General features: G+C 41.0%; 1 protein-coding gene across 1 annotated transcript in view; it reads left to right on the top strand.

The window, feature by feature from the left end:
* Window positions 1–20,739, top strand: part of LOC126375869 (Down syndrome cell adhesion molecule-like protein Dscam2) — a 168,959-nt gene extending 148,220 nt beyond the window's left edge. The window contains exons 8-38 of the mRNA XM_050022942.1: window positions 937–1,183; window positions 2,294–2,447; window positions 3,580–3,731; window positions 4,028–4,118; window positions 4,317–4,483; window positions 5,448–5,593; window positions 5,945–6,080; window positions 8,034–8,153; window positions 8,535–8,711; window positions 9,083–9,227; window positions 9,305–9,453; window positions 9,812–10,028; window positions 10,378–10,523; window positions 10,988–11,156; window positions 11,566–11,714; window positions 11,899–12,045; window positions 12,383–12,535; window positions 13,153–13,282; window positions 13,469–13,644; window positions 13,771–13,950; window positions 14,251–14,442; window positions 14,534–14,722; window positions 15,441–15,586; window positions 15,953–16,094; window positions 16,297–16,447; window positions 16,796–16,947; window positions 17,299–17,448; window positions 17,807–17,947; window positions 18,463–18,529; window positions 19,363–19,440; window positions 19,656–20,739. Of these exons, the coding sequence (XP_049878899.1) occupies window positions 937–1,183; window positions 2,294–2,447; window positions 3,580–3,731; window positions 4,028–4,118; window positions 4,317–4,483; window positions 5,448–5,593; window positions 5,945–6,080; window positions 8,034–8,153; window positions 8,535–8,711; window positions 9,083–9,227; window positions 9,305–9,453; window positions 9,812–10,028; window positions 10,378–10,523; window positions 10,988–11,156; window positions 11,566–11,714; window positions 11,899–12,045; window positions 12,383–12,535; window positions 13,153–13,282; window positions 13,469–13,644; window positions 13,771–13,950; window positions 14,251–14,442; window positions 14,534–14,722; window positions 15,441–15,586; window positions 15,953–16,094; window positions 16,297–16,447; window positions 16,796–16,947; window positions 17,299–17,448; window positions 17,807–17,947; window positions 18,463–18,529; window positions 19,363–19,440; window positions 19,656–19,707 (4,611 nt within the window). The 3' untranslated portion in view covers window positions 19,708–20,739. The remainder of the gene's footprint in view (window positions 1–936; window positions 1,184–2,293; window positions 2,448–3,579; window positions 3,732–4,027; window positions 4,119–4,316; window positions 4,484–5,447; window positions 5,594–5,944; window positions 6,081–8,033; window positions 8,154–8,534; window positions 8,712–9,082; window positions 9,228–9,304; window positions 9,454–9,811; window positions 10,029–10,377; window positions 10,524–10,987; window positions 11,157–11,565; window positions 11,715–11,898; window positions 12,046–12,382; window positions 12,536–13,152; window positions 13,283–13,468; window positions 13,645–13,770; window positions 13,951–14,250; window positions 14,443–14,533; window positions 14,723–15,440; window positions 15,587–15,952; window positions 16,095–16,296; window positions 16,448–16,795; window positions 16,948–17,298; window positions 17,449–17,806; window positions 17,948–18,462; window positions 18,530–19,362; window positions 19,441–19,655) is intronic.
* The last annotated feature ends 692 nt before the right edge of the window (window positions 20,740–21,431 follow it).

The raw sequence follows: 21,431 nt of genomic DNA, 5'->3' as shown, positions 1-21,431 counted from the left end.
AAATGCAAAATCAGCCAAAAATACGATAATTAATTAATGAAAGAGACGAATATATTTGAAATTAAATACAGATCTCCATATATAGCTTGGTTTCTAGTTTTATGCCCAAAGCCCATACTTTCAGGGGTTGTAAACATTTTAAGAGTAATCAATATTACGCACCTATGATACAAAAACATATAGTAATAAGTCCTTCGACCGGCTACGGCCAAGGCGGCGCATAATTATAGCATCGATTTAGACTTATGTGTAATGAAAGCTTATGCTTTTCCTATGAATCTGGGAAAGTTCTATGAGATTCTGTCCCGGGGTTCTTTTTTTATGGCCATGTTTGTCCTGGCTAAATACGAGATAAAATACAATGTGAGCTAAAATCGACTCAAGATTTGTTCCTGAATAATTAAGTCTACATAATTTTTTCATACAAAAGGATCGGTTAATTAAGAATACGTCTTATTATAATGGATTTTACGTTAGGGTACTTTTTTTTTTGTATGTTACCATATCTCGGGCCTATGGAGTCATGGACTTCTGGAAAGCCTACGGTATTATTGTTTAACCTTTAAAGTGCGCATCTAGTTCGTCACATCACGCTATTTCATTCATTTTCTTCTTATCTTGTGGGTTGTGAGGTGGAATACCAACCTCATCAACCCTGGTGTCAAATTACTGAGCCGCCAAAGGCCCCTGACATGGCTCATGTAACGACTACATACTTACATCAATAAGTAGCAAGCGGAACCAACGGCTTAACGTGCCTTCCGACGCACTGATCATCTTACTTTCGGACAATCAGGTGATCAGCCTATAATGTCCTAACCAAACTAGGGATCACAATGTGATTTTTTGTGATATGTCCCCACCGGGGTTCGAACCCGGGGCCTCCAGATCGTGAGCCCAACGCTCAACCCGTTCATGAAAACATTGTTGTTGTAGGTGGTAAACAGCGGCGGCACAGCCACAATAAACTGCTCGTGGAGTGGTTGGCCAGCACCACGGCTAGAATGGCTGCACAACGGAGTCCCCCTGGGTAGCAGCGTGTCTGGAGGCCGCGTGCGGGTGACCAGCAGCGGTGACCAGCTGGTCGTGGCCAACGTGCAACGCCCAGACAGAGGCGTCTATCAGTGCATGGCCAGGAATGAGAAGGACTCCGCGCAGGCCAGTGCTGAGCTCAGACTTGGGGGTAAGAACTATCTCAGCTTCAGACGCGACTTTAAAGATAACGGTAGAAGCTGTGGCGACTGTAGATAGCCAGCGTATTCTTGGTTTATACTAGGTAGTTGTCGTCACACTCCCATAGCCATCGCCTTTAGTATTGACTGTCCTTTCTTTTTATGGCAAGGCACAAGCAGTGTTAACTCAACATTGACACTGAGTAGATCTTGGAACACCGGTAGTCAATTATCATTACAGTGAACGCCAAAATATCTTGGAATCTATTGTCTTTTTTAAAGTCTAAAGATTCTGAGATATTTTGGCGGCTACGGTAAATATATTGACTCCGATGTTCAAAGATCCACCCTGAAGAACCACCTGAGATCCACCCTAATAAGTTATCTATCAGTGCAGTCAGTTACCTACTTATATGATTAGAAATGAGAAATATCTAGTTAAAATCTACGTATTATGATTGTTGCAACTTAAATGCCAAAATAGAGACAACAGATATGTCATTACATTAACAAGGCATCTCAGGTATTATACTTTTGTAGAAATAGTGTTAAAACAATGTCACTGCGATAAATTGTGATCACCAATTAAGTACAAGGCAAAATATCAATTGGAATGTTAAAATGATATTTTATGGGAATGATTTATGGTGTGATTAATGACATGTATCCGATTCTCAGTCCGAAACGGAACCATTTGTCATTCTTATCGACACCTTTACTGTTGCGCGTATTTTGCCAAACTGATTTACATATCCAGTTTTAAATTTAATCATCATCATTGGTCGTCCTTTGGTGAAATAATTATTTTCTAATGTAATCTGTGTTTCGTGCCGTTAATATCAAGTTTTACAGTGGACTAGGAATTAATAAAACAGATAGAACATTATTTACTGCAACTCAAAAATGGCTTTATGCAGCTTATCTACCTATAAGTTTGATTCGTCAATTTTTATATAGGTACATTGGGATTGTCTCCTTTCTAACACGTCGGGCATTAAACAATCCCTGTCATCATCAGGACTTCGCATCAAAACCGCCAGCAACTTGTCTTCTGATAACAGACCACGCCATTACAGACGTGGGTTTATGGGATAAGGTATACAACGTGCATGTTATTACAGACACAGCACCGGAACTCCAGTACACCTTCATCGAGCAAGTGCTACGCGCGGGACAAGTGGTGACGCTCAAATGCTCGGCGAGTGGCTCGCCAGCACCACACTTCTCCTGGATGCTGGACGGGCAGCCGCTAAACGCCATGGCGAGGGGACATAGGTGATAGATTGTTTCTTTACCACTATAATGTTACCACTATAAAAATACATAAAATTTACATCTACACACAGAAACTCACGCCTGTTTCCCACCGGGGTAAGCTATGATGGGATGAATTTCATATAAGCTATACTTATGAGACTATGAAATTCCATTTGCTTCGATCCTGACACACTCCTCTTGCTTCCTCCACATTCATCAATCGTTTCATATACGCACGCCGGTATACATAAAAGTAATAAATAAACTCATTGGTGCAAGTCCGGTCCAATATTCAATTCAATTTCAAAATATCTTTATTGGCATAATTAATATACATAGTACAATACCAGTGTAAATAAAATTAAGGACCTAGTAGTACTATACAAAGAAAGTTAACATCGTTTAATGAGTACGTACACTCTTCAAAAACTTTTAGCCGGGATCATATTTATTAGTGGAAATGGAAGGATTTAGCCTGTATGCTAGTCAAATTAACATCAGGATTTGCGACATTATGTAGGTGGGAACCGGTCCAATAGTTCGAACCCCATTTGAGAAGTCAGCCGGTGTACCACAAGTGACTCAGTGATTATTGGTAATAAATATTAAAAATAATAATCATATAAGTGTACCAACAAGTTACTGTTGGTGGCTACTAAGGCGTCGATCGTTTCTTGGTTGATCTAATGTTGGTGGTTGAATATGACTGACCCCTAGACACAGATTAGGTACTGCATTGTCTTTAGGTTCCCATAAGACAGAAAGCGGTGACGCGGGCATATTCTACGTTCGCTGTGTTGGTTTACGTAACATTAGACATGTCCCACACAACAGAGTACCTGTATTACTAAACATGGTATGATGGTATCAACGTTTATCGGAGAGGTCGGCCGGATATTGCGAGTCGATAAGAATGAAGAAGTCAAAGAGAGGCCGGATAAGAAAATGAAGGAATGAAATGTTCGGTGTATTATAACACAAAATATGCTCAGCCAGTGGCACGTTAGGTTCGCGCCTCGATTTCTGACTCTCATGTGCTCTTTACTCTTACAATTATCTTCTGAGATTTTCTTTCTGCGCCTTTATGTATGGCCTGTACCTTAGATTGACTCTACTTATTCGTATTAATCAACAGTTTGATTTCACCTAGATACAGCGTGGAACAGTTCACGACGAAGAACAACGACGTGGTGAGCTACCTGAACATATCGGCCGTGAGGTCAGAGGACGGCGGCCTCTACACCTGCAGGGCCGCCAACTCGCTTGGAGAGGTCGCTCATACCTCCCGGCTCAATATCTATGGTGAGTCCTGTTTCTTTTTCTTTTTCCTTAGTTTCTTCGCTTTTTTCAACTATTTGTCTAGTCTAGGTGACCAGGTGTCTCCCAGCAACAATATCTATGGTAAAACCTACTTCTTCACCCTTCATATTTATTTCTTAGTACTCAATGGGATCGACTCCAAAACATACAAAGAAAACAGAGATAAGGATCTGCTTAACTATTTATAGTATCCCGTCTCTTTCTGTGCCATCTTTCTATCGCATTTGAAGTAGTCTTCAATTTGATAAGTCCAGTTTCATTTTTATTTATTGTTTCAGGACCACCTTACGTGAGATCCATTGGACCAACCAGAGCTGTGGCTGGTCGAGAGCTGGTGTTGTATTGCCCCTATTCTGGCTATCCTATAAGGTAAAGAAAATTATTACCAATATTTATTAAGAAGGGAGACGTTCAACCGAACATTATAACTTCTGTGTAAGAATTCGTAAGTGATGTAGGTAGCTCAGCCGAATAACCAGTCAAACAGAAAAATAAATAAAAGTGTATAATTAAGTCAACTTTCTTACTCTTAGCTCATCATTCTTCATTTCATGGTTATCTATCCAGTTCAGTGAAATGGGAGCGAGATGGTAGCTCCGTGGAGTGGGACAGTGGCACAGATGGGGCCTTGCGGATTCAGAGGGTGGAGCCCACCCACGCTGGGGCCTACACCTGCGTGGTCACGGGCCCCCACGGGGAAATGGCCAGGAGGGAGCTGCAACTCATTGTCAGCAGTAAGTACCTATAGCTTCTCTATCTAAGCGCTTCGTACCTATCCACTTATTGCATAGGTAATAACGGCATAGGAATAGACCGGGCGCAGTCTAATAAAGGTGTTGTCTTTCTCTAAAAAACAATCTTTATTCTCGAGTTAGATAAACCTATTTCACTCCTAGGTTAGGCTCAAGGCTCTGCGTCTTCAAGAGTCCAAAATCTTCACTGCCCCAATAAATAAAATGTAAAACTTAGTAAAAATGTGATAATTCGTACACATTTGCTCTTTAAATCGTGATTTGATATCCAACACAAAAATAGAATAAAAAATAAACATATCTATAAATGAGCTTGAACTCACAGCCTGAAGGCTTTTATACACTTGAAAAAATCACGAGCCAAATAAAGAATGTGGGGCGCCGAGAATATATTTTTGATGACCCTTTTCTGGCGCAACCGTAACGAATAAAGAAACTCGAGCAAAAAATTGTTTTAAAATGTAAATGAACAAAGACTCGACGGTTAATTAAAATGCGAATAGCGGCAGGCGCGCAGCATTTCCAGAGTGTTTGTGTTTAGATTAAAATTTGAAGCTGTGTGCTTAGATAAACTGAAAAAAATGATGGGGTGAAGGTGGGCTGAAGCCTTGAAGAGTGAAAAAAAAAACATAAATCCTCTCTGCCCTCATGGATCACGATCCGTGCAGCAGCTCTATTGCAGGTCGATGAAGAAGTACCCAGACCCGAGACAGTACAGAAAAGAAATGAACCTTTGGTTTGGAAGTCAAGGTATCTAGATATAGTGCAATGTCTAGAAGCCTTTTAATATTAAGTACCTAGCATAAATCTTTCATTCCTTCTCCTATGAGCTTTACAGTCGATGTCGTCATCAACGACACCAACCCTGGTGTTGACTCCATATCGACTTACTGAAGGCATTTGACATCGCGCATTATAATCTTACACAAAACATTTTATCCATCAGATCCACCAGAGATCGAGCCGTTCTCATTCTCTGCCAACCTCCAAGAAGGCAAGCGTGCGCAAGTCAGCTGCAGCGTGACGTCAGGGGACATGCCTGTCCACTTCACCTGGCTCAAAGACAATGGACCTATACCCTCGTCTTTACAGGTCAGTTTCCCGGTACTGTTGGAGCTATGATGATCTATAATGTATTAATGCTTGGTCTTGAAGTTTACTTCTTAGGCAATCTTACGAAGTGTAAAGCTAAGAAAGGTTTCAGATATTCAGTAAATATTTTTTGTCCGCAAAATAACAACATCATGAGGCTATCAGCATTAAGCTATCATTTGTGAGAGTAGATTTCACATTCAGAACTAATTACCTAAACAGCCATCCCCAAATGAACGAGCAATTCTTTATTAGTTTATATGTAACAAGAATATCATTAAATATTTCATGGTTTTAACATAACCCACATGTATTACTCCAAAAATTCACGCCATACCTCCACTTGCGTAGGTGGAGGAGCGAGGTGCTGACTTTTTCAGCAACCTCGTATTCAAAGAGGTGTCGGCACGACACAGCGGACTTTACACTTGCGTTGCTTCCAACTCAGCGGCCAAAGTTAACTATACTGCAGAACTAGTGGTCAAAGGTAACCACGCCATACCGTCGAGCACAATCCAGCACTATCTGAGCACTATATGAGCACTTTCGCACTCCATACCACGCTTGCACCAAGCACAATGTGAAGTGTCACGATAATGTTAGCACCAGCACCGTATCACGCTTCTATCGGTATTTTAACTATATTTGGTGTAATATTATATCATAATTGCAATAATAAAATATATTAAAAGTTAAGATAACATTTGTTACTATTTTAAACAGCAATCTAACCCTATCTGAGAACGCATCGAGGTCATAATTCATTCAGGAGACTACAAAAGCTAATAGAATGCGCATAAAGCGCTAAACGTTACAACGCTGTTATTTGTTGACTTCGTTTAAAATTATTTTTTTCTTTAATTACTTTTTTTACTTTATTAGAACCAAGTCGAGGCTACACAGGTCCTTGGCGTACTTAGGTACTATTATAAAAACCATGTAAATGTAATTCAACAATGGGTATGCCCAACGGTACGTCACTAATTGCACTACTCCCAACAGACTCACCTACTTTTCAACGTAACGAGTAATATCCATAAAATATTAAAACTAATTCTGCAATCAGCCGATTCTCTGCTTATTCCAGAGCTTAAATTTTGAATTGAAAATTGCAAACGCTATTTGCCGCTATTACCGGAATGAATATTAGCATTGCATCTGTTATGTAAATATTCAACCATTTTGTAGTCGTTATAGGTATCTAACTAACGAAACATAATTATTTCCATCCCTAAATAGGCACTGTGTTTCTATAAAAAATAAAGTTAATAAGTAAATAAAGTACTTAATACAAAGTAAAAAGTTTGACAGAATTTTAAAATAGCCGACGATATAAATCGAAAAATATACCTATAGGAATATTTGGGTAATATCGTTAGAGATTTTAATCCATTTCTTTTCTTATTGAATCATCTCAAACGTGCTATACCTGCCAAAGTAATTGGAATTAGCAGAAAGATCGTTCTCCTTTTAGCTCAGGCGACAAAAAAAAGATTTTATTAAAACCAAGCCCTCGCCGTACAAATTGAATTCCAAACTTATTTCCCGATTTCAAAATTCACTGAAGTAAAGAATCGTCGTCCAAGAAAAATAGGTTGGCAGTAGAGTTAATAAATAGCACTTTTTAGCACCACTGAGCACTGACTAACTTTGTAACTTGTTTTTCCTTTAAATTGTTGTACCGTATAGCTTGCCAATGTAAAACTGTATTTAATATTATTTTGTTTTGCTCAGCAATGGATTACAGATGGCTAAAGGAAAGGGTAATGAAATTGTTTGCCACATTATATTCTTAAGCTTAAGACTTTGTAAACTGTAAGCAATGATACGGCACTAGCCTATGTATAAGTCTGTTATTATATATGTCGACTTCCTGTGTCTTTTCTCACAAATTTTAAGTCATAAATATTTATTAGCTGTAAGTACCTAAGTAATTAGTTCTTAATCTTATTTGTTTATTTGAAATAAATTCAATAAGCTGCGAGGAAAGGTAATGTTGGTATTCAGACAAAGCTAAAAGTAAGTTTTTTACTGCTAAAAACTCTAATCCGTAATAGACCTGTGCCCTGGGGGTCTAAACAGGCCACATTGTTGCAATTCATCTAAGAAAGCAATATTGCTATTTGACATTTGTTTGCATTGCGCACTTACATTTATATGCGCAAATGTCAAATTGCAATATTGCTTTTTTACATCGTAGAGTGCTTACATCGTAGAGTCACGGGTTCGAATCCGGCTCGGACTATAAACCACTGAATACGACTTTCAGTCACTGCAGAAATCTAAACAGAATTTAATTAATCATCCCACGACTCTCTGATTGTTTCATTCGAACTTATCTACTAAGCAACATGCTGGGACACATCGAGTTCGTTTTACTTTGTCACCAATAATTTTCAGAGTTATCTAAACGATATCTTGTAACCTTTGCACGCTGCAGTATCACCTAAATGGGTGGTGGAGCCGAAGGATGAGGCAGTGCTGGCGGGAGAGCCCGTGGCTCTTCACTGTCAGACTACGGGCTCGCCTACTCCGCAGATCACCTGGCACAAACAGAGAGGTAAGTGCTTGTACTTACATAAAATGGAGAAAAAAAACCAAAGTCAAATGCCTGATGAGCAAAATTCATAAGTTTTTGTTAAGTACCTAGTTAAACTATGAGAATTCTTATCACTCCATATCACATTTATTTAGTTTTTCCAGTTATGTTCCGACCATCGTCACAACCATCATTATGGTCTAAACAGCCACTGATTCGACCCACTGAAAATGTTGGCAAGTACCTAGTCAGTTTCCAAATAGATGCCATGCCAAGAACAGATAAGATAGATCGCCAATCAAACCAGCTTGACAGATTTTCCTTGAGGTGAACTCCGTAATGTCAATAAAATCCTAAATGTTGACAAATCCCTGTGCCCAACGATGTCGATGACTTCTCTAGGGTCAGGTTCAACTGAGTACGTGCCGCTGATGACCCTGGGCCGGAGACACCAGCTGTTTCCCAACGGGACGCTGCTCCTGGATTCAGCCCTGCCCTATGACGAGGGCCACTACATGTGCAAGGCTGAGAACGGGGTCGGCTCGCCTCTCACGCACACCATCTATGTTGCTGTCAATGGTAAGTGTTAGGTAACGGTATTGAAAGCGTTCATGCTTCGAACGAGCTTCGATTCAGCACGATAGTCGGATATCGACCAATTAATAGACATAGCATTGTTCTTTGATAGACAATTTTGTCGAAATCTTCTGGATATAAAATAATATATTATAAACTAAGTAGTAGGTACTTATTTCCGACTTACAAGTGTTTTGCATCCGTTACCCACACAGTAGGTTAGTTAAGTCACGCTACCGACTGATTCAAACAAAATAAATAATAATCAAGCGGGCTATACTTCTAATTTTTTTTTTTTTTTTTGGATATATATCTGTACAACTTTTAAAACGCGTTATTGATCTATCTCATGCCTTAAAATATCTTTCCCACAGAGCCAGCCCGTTTCGAACTGACGTCACACAACATGACGGCCCGTCGCGATGCGCCCGCGACTCTCGTTTGCGACGTGCGCGGAGACAGCCCCATACGCGTGCAGTGGGCGCACAACACCAACCAGCTAGATCTTAATACTTATAGGTAGTACCAACCCTCACTTTAGAAAAAAAAAAGATTTATCCATAACTACCTACTCATACCTACGTATTCATTTCCAGGTTAAGCATCTCTGAAGCAAAGACTGATAGTGGTTTAAGGTCCCAATTATACATCAGCAGAGCCGACAGACAGGACTCTGGTGTTTACAAGTGCCAAGCTGTCAATGCCTACGGTCACAGCGACCATTACATTTATTTATCCGTCCAAGGTAAGTGCCACTTTCATGATGGGGTGAGTTTTACCATAGAATAAGGAATAATACTACCTTTTATGTGAAATCATTTCACTTGTTTCATTAAATAATCTTCACTCTCTAAGTAGGGCGTCGGGGCCTTATCGGTGTAGCATCTTCTACTGATTACTACTCCAATACTCTTTCATTATGTCCAGATTCCAAATGCGTAGGTAATTTCGAACTTGTTTCTAGAACATTTAATAAGAAGATGAGAGGGTAAAATTTGTAAAATTCTCACTACCACTTTATGTTAGCTATAACTCACAAATAAGCTACGTTTAGTTTATTCAAACACTCCCAGTACCTGACATCCAAATCCGTCGAATTCCAGAAAAGCCGGACTCGCCACACTCGCTCACAGTGACGGAGATCCTGTCGCGCGCGGTGCGCCTGTCGTGGTCGCAGGGGTTCGACGGCAACTCACCGCTGGTTGGCTACTGCGTGCAGTACGCCGAGCTGTCCCCACAGGCCTCCATCCGCGCGCACCAGTGGGACGCTGCCACCACACTCAACGTCTCCGTCCATGGACCCGCCAACAATTTTATTACGTAAGTACTTGACACAACAATTTATACACTATTGAACTGAGTCGTACGTATTTCTCGACCGACGTTTTCTCAGACGAACAAGACAAGTCTCGATTTCACTGTTGCACGTTCAAGCATAATTTTATTTTACAGCACAACGGGTTCAAAATCCGGGCGAGTCATGTTTTTAGATCAATTCAATAAGAGCCCTCAGCATTTTTTAATTAGTAAAAAATTTAATAAAAAAATTGTAAGAATAGAAGAAAAGTCTCGGATACAAAACCTGTGCCATTTTTGTGCGAATCCATGCAGTAGTCTGGAAATCTAGGCCTTAGGAGGCTATACATTTTTGTTGACACTACTTCCACAGCCTCACTAAGAAAGGAGACATTCACTACGAGGCTCTGGTGAGCAACCTGAAACCACATACCGCGTACATGATTCGCATCGCTGCCATCAACCAGATCGACCGCAGCGCCTTCACCGAGCCCGTCGTCGTCAAGACGCAGGAAGAAGGTAGGAATCAAATCAAATCAAATCAAATATACTTTATTGCACAGAACTAAAATCCACACGAAAAAGGAATCTACACGTCGATTGTAATTTCATTCATTTCACTTCAGTAATCACCTCGTCATTATTGGTGGACAAAGCCACTAGTCGTTAGAAGGCAATTGAGAGGAAGTAAGTAATCAAATCCTGTCAACTATCGCCATTTGTCGCCGACCGACCGTCGACTGATAGTCGTGGAGATCCTTGGGGGAGGCCTATGCCCAGCAGTGGGCGTCGTACGGATGATGATGATCGCCATTTGTCGAAGTAGTTGACTTAATGTATCTGCATTCGTCTCTGACTATGCAAGGAACAAAATAAAATACTTAATCTCACACGCGAAACCAAACATATGATTCGAAACTTTCTACACAAGAGAATTTGGACTATTACTTACTCCGAAAATACTCAACCATTTGAACTTTCAGCCCCATCAGAAGCGCCGACCAACGTGCATGTGACGGCCGGCGGGGCGGGGGAGCTGCTGGTCTCGTGGCGCGCCCCAGCCCGTGACGCGTGGCACGGTGAACTGCTAGGATACGCTGTCACCTGCACTGAGATTGGGCCTGCGGGGACACCGCTGCATAACACGTCCAGGTATGAGGACGTACTATTCTTGTGCTGCACTCCAGTGGCATAGTGAGCTGCTGGACTATGTTGTCACCTGTACCAATATTGGACCAACTGGGACGCCGCTGCAGAACACCTCCAAGTGAGGAGCGGTCAAATGTCGAGTACCTATAGGTAACCGCAACAGAATAACTTTGGTCATATCCTCTTTATCTTATCATCGTGTTTTGCCACTAACACGTAAACGTAATCTTACGTGGTGGTATGAGTTGAAAACGAATCTACTTAGTCATTTTAAAACAAAGAAATGTTTTCGTTACGTTAGAATAAATAAATACAACGACATTTTGAACTGTCAAGATTTAGATAGTTTCCACATTAGCAGCCAAAGCGCTTTCCAATCATCAAGGTGTAACTTTGGTGTGTATGTCTCCAGAACACTAACAGTAAACGGGTGGTCAGCGACGGAGTTGAGTCTGTCTGCGCTGCGCAAATTCACGCGGTACGAGGTGCGCGTGCGCGCGTTCAACGGCGTCGCCGCCGGGCCCGCCTCCGCGCCCGTCACCGCCACCACTCTCGAGGGAGGTGAGATCTTTGTTTAGTTTAATGTTTCCTGAGCTGAGTAACAATTTCAAAGTTAATATCTTTATCTTCTAAGTTAGCTTTCTTGGCCAATTTCAATACGGTGGGCAGTTTCCTGAGTCAGTTATTACTGGCCTGCCTGTGGTTTATTTAATTTAATAAATAATCATTTCCTGAATTTTTCCAGTGCCCGAATCGCACCCAACGCGTGTGATATGCTCAGCACTATCGTCATCCAGCATGAAGGTCTCCTGGGGCCCGCCGCCGCTGGGCCAGCACGGCGGCATCATCCAGGGGTACAAAGTCATCTATACGCCGCTCACCACGGACCATGGTGAGTCTTTCTTTTTATTTATGGATTTGATTTGGTAACCCTGATCATACGTAATCTTGTTCTTCTTTAACCTTCGTTTATTGTGTTTGAATAAATGATCCATTTAATCTAACCTGAGCAAAGCGATGCAGTGGTAGTGTTGTATTGAAAGCGATTGAAGGTCGCGTTGATCTGATAGATCTAACCGAAATACAGAATAGCCAACATTGTAAGTTAATTCTCCAATATCGTGCTCCAAATATCTCATCAATAAAGTGGTACAATGTCGCATCACCATGCATCTAATCGATGGCATGTCAGATTTTGTGAGCCCAGAATTTTTCTATGACCTTCCCAGCGGACGTGGGTGAGATCAAGCGCGTGACGACGACGGAGACGTACCTACACACGCTGCGCAAGTACACCAACTACTCGGTGCAGGTGCTGGCGTTCACCAACGCTGGCGACGGCAAGCGCAGCCCGCCCGTCTACTGCATGACCGAGGAAGATGGTGAGATGTCTTTATTATGTAATTTAATATTATTGATGATTATTATAATTGTGTCTTCTTCTTCTAATCCTTTCTCTCGCTCTCGGGCTCGAATAACAGATTTTCCAGATTTATAATTATGCAGGAATAAAAAAAAAATGCTCTTTTTTTTTGGCGGAGTGTACTGAGTAGTTGTAATTAAACAATTTTATCTACTTCTAACGTACGCGGACTAATAAAACGAGTATTTTGTGAGGGATACCACCGCCTCTTATTCAGTTCCGTTTTAGTTTATTCGTACCGCTACATCAATACAGCAATTGAGTTTATATAATCAATTGAAACATTGATGTGTAATTTATCTTACTTATTGTAGTGACAGACAAAGTCAATTTATACGTGAATCTACTTGGTACAAAGAGCAACACGGTCCGCGAAGGTCCATATTGCTTTAATGACTTCCTTATCAAAATCTTGAACTTTTTCTTGAACTTTTTCTTAAAACTTTTTATTATGTTTGGTACGAGTTAAATCACACTTTAAACAACACTACACTTGTCGTTGGCTTTATTAGATTTATTGACAGACATTTAATACTTTATGAGATTTATTTTAAAATATTCTATTGATCGTTGCAGTGCCCTCGGCCCCACACAAGATCAAAGCGTTAGCGTTTTCCAGCGACTCAGTGCTAGTCAGCTGGCTTCCGCCGTTACATCCTAACGGGATCATCTCGCATTATACTGTCTACTACAGAGAAGCGGGCAGGTAAGGACGCTTTCATATAAGTATATATTTTTTCGTATAGGTAGACTAAAAGTCACTAAGCTCCGAGATTCTTTCCGACTTCACTAAAATCTGGTAGCAGGGTTATTATCGCGCCGCCTAAGGCCTCGATAGGGCTCATGTAACGACTACATATTATATTCTAATAGTTTTCCTTTTTCTGCCCAGGTTAGGCAAGCATTCGAGCTTCACAGTGTCAGCAGACAAGAAACCGGACGTGGAGCTCATGTTCCAGGTTCGCAACCTGCTCGAGAGCCAGCTCTACGAGTTCTGGGTATCGGCTACCACTGGCTCGGGAGAGGGAGAGTCCACGCCTGTGGTCGGACAGGGGCCTAGTAGCAGAAGTGAGTTTGTTATGTTTTCTTTTTTCGACATTTTAAACCACTTTTCATCACTTAATATTCGTTATATATTGTCATTTAATATTCGTAAATGAAGAAAATGTATGTAATCTGTCGCCGTTGCCCCAGGCGCGGCGCGCATCGCGTCGTTCGGCGGCGCGGTGCGCGCGCGCGCGGGCGCCGGCGCGCTGCTGGCGTGCACGGCGCTGGGCGCGCCCGCGCCGCGCTCGCGCTGGACGCACCGGCGCCAGCCCGTCACGCACCACCCGCACTACCGGGTCACGCACCGCGGCCACCTGCACATCACCGGTAACCACGCCGACTACGTAGGCGCATCATTACATCGCCTTATCTTGATCATTCAAAGCTAATGGATATTGACCGAATAGATCGAGTGATCGATTCGACTTCAATAAATCTGATGACCGACGCCAACGAAACTATTTTTAACAAATCGATAAACGTACAGCCTAATCCAAATCCCGAATCTTTTCCCAACCTATAAAAAAGTTTCCTCCTTCAATCCGAATATTTTGTAACTTCAATAGGGTTGTTCATGAAAATACCGAGAAATAACATTAAAATATCAGTATAAAACTTTTTTTATAGAGGTAAACGAGCAGTCGTCAGGTAACTTCACATGCACGGCCAGCAACGCGCTGGGCGAGGATGCGATCGTGTACTCGGTGACGGCGCTCCTCCCGCCGGCGGCGCCTGCGCTGGCTCTACACTACACCACTGCTTCCGCTATCAAGCTACATTGGCAGCCACCGCCGCCTGATGTCACCGAGCCTATATTGGGTGAGAAAAATAATACATCATTCCTTATGGGAAGAAAATTCTATCATATCTAAGATTCTAAACCAAGTACTTTTCCATCGATTGATTCCAGGATACATCCTCAACTACAAACAAGCATCAGAAACAGAATGGCACACGGTGGAACTATCACCAGAAGTGTCTGCATACACTATGGAGATGCTGAAGTGTGGCACCACATACAACGCCAAGATACAAGCTTGGAATAAAATCTCCATAGGACCGCCCAGCGAGGTCCTCACTGCCACTACTAGGGGAGGACGTGAGTCATTATCTACTAGATTTTTTTAATTGAAAAGTAGCTACCTAACGATACGCAATGCCAAGCTAATACGGGTAATTGTCCATTTATTCATAAGTTAGTAGATATAATTATATGAATAATACATTTATGTTATACTTATAAGTCCAACTTCGAGAAAGAGATCTCTCGTCGGATCCAACTCGGATGGGCAGCGTTCGGGAAGCTGCGGAATATCTTCTCGTCCAAAATACCTCAGTGTCTCAAGACGAAAGTCTTTGACCAGTGCGTGTTGCCAGTGATGACCTACGGCAGTGAGACGTGGCCGCTTACTATGGGTCTCGTGTGGAGGCTCGGTGTCGCTCAGCGGGCAATGGAGAGAGCTATGCTCGGTATTTCCCTGCTCGATCGAATCAGAAATGAGGAGATCCGCAGGAGAACTAAAGTCACCGACATAGCTCGGAGAATTGCAAAGCTGAAGTGGCAGTGGGCAGGACACATAGCGAGGAGATCCGATGGCCGATGGGGCGGAAAGGTTCTGGAGTGGCGACCACGTGTCGGACGACGCTCAGTGGGTAGGCCCGCTACAAGGTGGACCAACGATCTGGCAGCGCAGAACCGATCGTCATGGAGATCCTTGGGGGAGGCCTATGCCCAGCAGTGGGCGTCATACGGCTGATGATGATGACATTTATGTTATACTTATAAGACGATTTTAAAGATTTTGTTTTAATTTCAGGTCCAAAGCCACCAAAGCCAGAAGAACACATGTACGCCAACTCGACGGCCATCAAAATCAACTTCTACGCGTGGAGGGACGGCGGCTGCCCTATTCTTGGCTTCCGCGTCTCCTACCGTCGAGCTGGAGCTGAACATTGGATTAAAGTACGAAACATATCAACTTACCTTCACGCCATATAGTCCGCAATGTACATAGATAAACGCAAAAAACATAACATAAGCTCACTACCTAGTATATCCCAAATGGAGTAGTTAAACAGAGAACATCCAATAACATAATATCTCAAATAAAATGCAGATCATGTTTAAATTACTCTCCAATCGAATTTAGGAAGGCGTGTTTTACGCTTACAAATATGTCACACTAAAATCGGATCATTAAAAATAACATTTCTATGGCCAAGATATTCAAAATTTCCTGAGCAAGCTACTTTAGCCACGCAATAAGACAAGCTATTTTGACAAAGACCTACTCGTTGTAAGTAATTTAGCTGTGGTGAATATTTGCAGGTGGGAGACCTGATGAGTTCTGCAAGTCATGTAGTAGGCGACCTGACGCCAGGCACATGGTACGAGTTAGCAGTGGAAGCGGAAAGCGACGCAGGCGCAGAACGGGTCACGCTGTTTGTCGACACACATACCTTGGCTGGAGGTCAGTTCTATGATAAATTTTATTATAGGTAGCTTTTTATAATTACTATAAGTTCGCGTTTGATCACAATCTCACGTGTTGCTATTAACTTATTATGTGGCCTTAGGTGATGTTAGGTAAGGTACTGAGGGTTATTGGAATAATATTAATTATCATTATCATAAAAATACTCGAATCAGCAATGAATTCTGTTCGATTGCAGGGCGCATCCCCACATTACAGCCGCGTGCGCCGGTGGCCGAGGGCGCACGTTCCAACGGCCTGCGCACAGTGCTACTGTCTTGCGTGGCCAGCGCCGTCGTCATAGTGTGTACCCTGGCTGGCATCATCTGCTTGCTACAGCATAAACGGAAGTACGTAGTTGAGTGGTTGTCAAATGCTACTTAGGTTTCTTTATTGTGAAGCACTTTATGCTTGTTAGCCGTGTTTAAAGCGATTATTGTCAACCCACAAAGTAAGACCCTACTAAATAAAATAATGGATATGATCTATACTACCAGAATTTAACGCATTTATCAGATGGAATAGGGTTCTCCTGAGGTTGCATACTTACCTAATCAAATAAATATTTTTAGATACCAGATAAAATATTTATTAACATGAACGAAACTACTGCTACAAAAAAAAAAAAATTTTACTAATGAAAACTAATAAAAATGTAAAGTTTGTATTCCTTGCCTTGTATTCCTTTGGTATTGCAGGTTCTTCTGCATAGCAAGTGACCACTACATGAGAGACGACAGGAAACTAAGCGAGAGCAACGAAGCGGAAAGAGAAAAGCTCCGAGAAGGACACAAATTGTACTCATCGTCGTCCATTAATGGCAACGAGAAGAGTAATGACGATTCCTCAGGTACCTACGTACATCATTTTAGAATTTTCTATAAGTACCTATGTTTATTATAAAGTAATGCCTCAATTTGCCTCTGACGATATTTATGTTACTGAGGATTTTCAAGATCGTAAATCTTCAAGAGCTAACAAAATTCCGACCTAAAAATAAGTTCACTTACGAAAGACCGAAGTTACAGGAGGTGTAATATCTACATTACCTACTCCTTACCCCAACATCCCCAAATCTATGAATTGGTTGTTCATGGAGATGTCGGGTTTAAGGAGTTTTGAAACTCTTATAGAATAATGTTTAAATTCATAATGAAGGTCGTTTGTTTCTCACGAGGAGAATGTGGTAACAATATTGCAGCGGAGCTGTACGAGATCAGCCCGTACGCGACGTTCGGCGTGTCGGGCGCGAGCGCGCACTCGCTGCAGTTCCGCACGCTGGCGCGCCGCGACGACGACGCCGCGCCGCCGCACCGGCGCCGGCGCCGCGCCTGCGACCACTACCGATACGGTTAGCACCACCACGCTCGCTCCTCACAAATGTCAATACTGCATTGTGTAGTCGCCAACGACACAGAAGGGTCCAAACATTCAATCGAGCTTCAGTGAATGCAACACAATAATATCTAGATGGGTTGCCGTTGCCCAACCAGTACTGGTGAAGCATACTCCATACTCCCTTTGGTTAAGGACAAGCCTGAACCCAGCGGTGGGACATACAGGCCGTTTTGCATATGCCTGCAACGTAAGTTCAACAACTTAAAAGATAACACGTAATCATTTATTGAAATAATTGGCCAAGCAATCAAAATTAGCTAGCGTACTTACCCGTGAGCTCTGTGAGCTGCACACATGCGTTTGGCCGGCAGATGAGTCGAGCCTGTCTAAATGCTCGACAGTGGAGGCGCGCCACCGCCTGCGGGCCGCCGCCGCGCCCGCGCCCGCGCCCTGGAGGGACCACACCGACTCCGACGACAACAGCGACAGTGCTGCCAACACTACTACTAAGGGTAACATTATACACCTATTATAGCTAATGGTTGAATTGACTGCTTTGAAGCGAGCTATGATATCAAACTGCTGCCAATACTAAGTACTAACAGTAGATAATTTTATAAAGCTACTTTATAGCAAATAATTGGTAATAACCATTCATTTAATAGCAATCAAATCAGATTATTTCTGTAAAGTTGTCATGGTTTCTCATAATTTCATTCTACTTATTTTTTAATTAACATTAGAAACAGAAAATCTAATTAAAAAGGAATTAAGTAAGTATTTGATTATAGCGCAGTAGGTAGGTAACAGAAGTTTCCATTGATGCGGTGAGAAGGAGCGGGGATATGCAGGATTCTACTCACAGCGAAGTAGAGAGTGACAAAGTAGCTTTTCTCTCGCTCCCGCACGCTTTCTGTTTCTGTAGAAACGCATAATAAAAAAAATATTATGGCTGAAATGTCCTTACTCAAGTTACAAGTTTCGTTTCCATACTTCATTACAACATGTATGTCGGTCCACTGCGCAGGCTCGGGCGGGTCCCCGGGCGGCAGCGTGTACGGCAGCGGCCGGCGCAGCGCGCGCACCGCCAGCAGGTAGAACAGGTACCTCCCCGCCGCCCAGGCCCAGTGCCCACACCCGCCGCCACCACCACCACCACTACCACCCCACAGCTTGCACTCTACTAAACAGCCCTGAGGGTCCTAACTAAGTTACAAATGTGTATAACCCATTCTAATTAAATAAACAGTATTCATAGAACTACGAGGTATTTACTTGCGTGGTGTCTCCATTCGCGCGGGCTACATTAGCGAAGATAGAAATAGGAACATTTGTCACTTAGCTAGGCTCCAGAGATCCTGAACATAAAAGCAATGACCAACAGAAAACCAAGAATAAAAGAAGTTGTAACTAATTTCTCTTTTTCAAAGTTCGTATTTTTTTACTGTGATTTTAACTTAAATAAGTACCCATTATTAATTATAACGTGTTTTTTTAGGTCATAAGCGAAAATAAATAAGTAACTTAGTGATTATTACATTAAAATGGGCTTACCTACTATAAAATGATTATCCATTAATGGGAAACACGGGAAACATGACAGGCCAGGATTTTTGCTTTATAGATGTCCCGCGCTCTGTGGGCATTTCTTCAAAGATGGAGGACGCAATTGTCGTGTTTTTTTTTGGTTATTTTACATCTGTCATGTTATTTTGACAACTGTTAAATAGGCATTGCAACTACTTGATATTATCGATTTGACATTGATACAATCGATAATTTGTAAAATTACCCCTTCACCGTAGAAAAATTTGGATGATCCCCTCAAGAGCTTTCGTCCTAATACCTATGACCTAAGCTTCATTTTCAGATTAAATAGTTATTTTAAATATAATATATTATCTAATTATTTTTACCTGTTTAACAGCGGGGGACCGACTGGGAGCGACTGTCTTTCTGGGAGTATCGCGCCCATCCCCGCTGATATATCTTCTTTAATTGACAAGTAAGTTATCATTATCTTCGTGAGAAATTCTTTATAATAAAAGGCCTCTCGTGTTGGCTTCGGCCATAAGTTCACGCTTTCCAAAAGTCCAAAACTCATGTGAAAACGACATATACTTAAATAAAATAAACCATTTGTAGGCAATGTAGGCAATTACGCTCATATAATAAATACCAAAACCTGCTTAATTCCTATTGCATTTTTTCATTTCGCAGGTATCAACAAAGGAAGGAACAAGAGCGTCGTGAATGCACTATACACGTTTAGCATTAATGAAACAAGATTTATGTAATTAAGTAACTTACCCAAATTTATAAGCTGAAGTGCTGAACAAACGTCTTCCTTGCCTTCCTTCCTCTATACTTCCCCATTTAGAAAAAAAAATCTTTCTATATCCTACCTATGACGTTAATGTTCTATACAAAATACTTATTTCTCATTTGATGAGTGAAATTAAGTTATGAAACCTATTAATGACGATGAAATTAAAATATTTATGTAAAATGCTGATTGATCTAGCTGTTGTTTCTTAAAAGGGCTTAAATTTTGTGATTCCGTCAAAAACTGACTAAACGTGACATTCCATGTTTGACAGTAAAAAAAAATATTGTTATGTAAAATAATGTGATTTATTTAAAAGCTGTTAAAATGGCAACTTAGATTAAAATTGGTATCTAATAAAAATGTATATAGTAGTAAAATCGCGTACCTACTTGCGCAAGTTATAGGTCCATTTTGTTTGCTTTGAGATTATCTGAAACTTGATATTATAATTATTATACATTGTTAACGTAAGCTAATGGCCTAAACCAAAAGTGTAAGCCACATTTTGCCATCAAGAAGAGAAAGTATTTATGAAAAACATTTAAACCTAAATAAATAAGTTGATTAACATAACTTAGATAATCTCTTGGCAAACTCTTAAATAAGTACTTACCAAATTATTATGTGCATTTGATGATTACTTACGATTTTCATATTTTGTCGCTGTGCTTTTTAAAGCATAACATAAATGTCATAGCAAACAAAAAGTAATTTATAAAATCTCATGCACATAAGTATGTAAGTATTAAAAAAAGTATTTGAATAACAAGATTGTTAGAAGTTAAGTAAATGGTAACGGCTGTTCCAAACTGCAAAGGATACATATCATTAAAATAGACTGCCAATACTCATTAAGTGATTCATAATTCTTTTACTGTATTGTTGATTAATATAGTTAATAGCTATTAATTATACACTATTGTATAAAAATCTTTCTATATACATGTTGTGTAATAATAAAATTATGTTTTAATTTAGGACACAGACAGAGAATAAAGATGTGTGTTGTGGTATAAAATTGTGTCTTAATTTATTATTACCTACTTGTAAATAATTTTCGTCTAAATCCCTAACAGCTTTGGTAGTGTAGTTATCAGAGTTTTTAGTTGCAACGTGGGAGGCTGGGTTTAGTTCCCTGTGGAAAAACTTTATAATCACTTTGAGAATGTCCTTGTATAGTGCGGGTCCCTTGGGGCTGGGGGACATTGCAGCCTGAAGAATTTGATGATCATTCTTTGAAAAGCACTTTAAGCTGTTTATCTCTGCTAGCAATTATTTACGTATGTACTAAACTCACACGGAATATGAATCACTTCGATTTACAAGAACTGCTATTATTTTGAAAGGGTAGGCTGTCACATCTGTCAATCACTTAGTACCTAAGTAAGCGGACAAGCGGTAAAGGGGGACTGATTAACATCGCCTCCCTTATTCCTAAGAAGACAAAGTAAATAATCCAGGCACCACTTTTTAACCAGCCCCGAACTCCTTCAATTTGGTCTAAAATTAACTATGGTGTAGGAGCCCGTTCTTAGTTTAAGACTGAACACCCACTTCTCTTAATATAGTTGATAAGGTAAGTTAATGAAACATGCGAGTGCAATATAAGACGATAATTATTCAGTTATTTAGTTTACAAGATAGAATTAAGGTAGAGTATCGCTTAC

Source organism: Pectinophora gossypiella, chromosome 2 (assembly GCF_024362695.1).
Source record: "Pectinophora gossypiella chromosome 2, ilPecGoss1.1, whole genome shotgun sequence".
Taxonomy (NCBI): Eukaryota; Metazoa; Arthropoda; class Insecta; order Lepidoptera; family Gelechiidae; genus Pectinophora; species Pectinophora gossypiella.
This window is presented reverse-complemented; position numbering and strand designations above follow the sequence as displayed.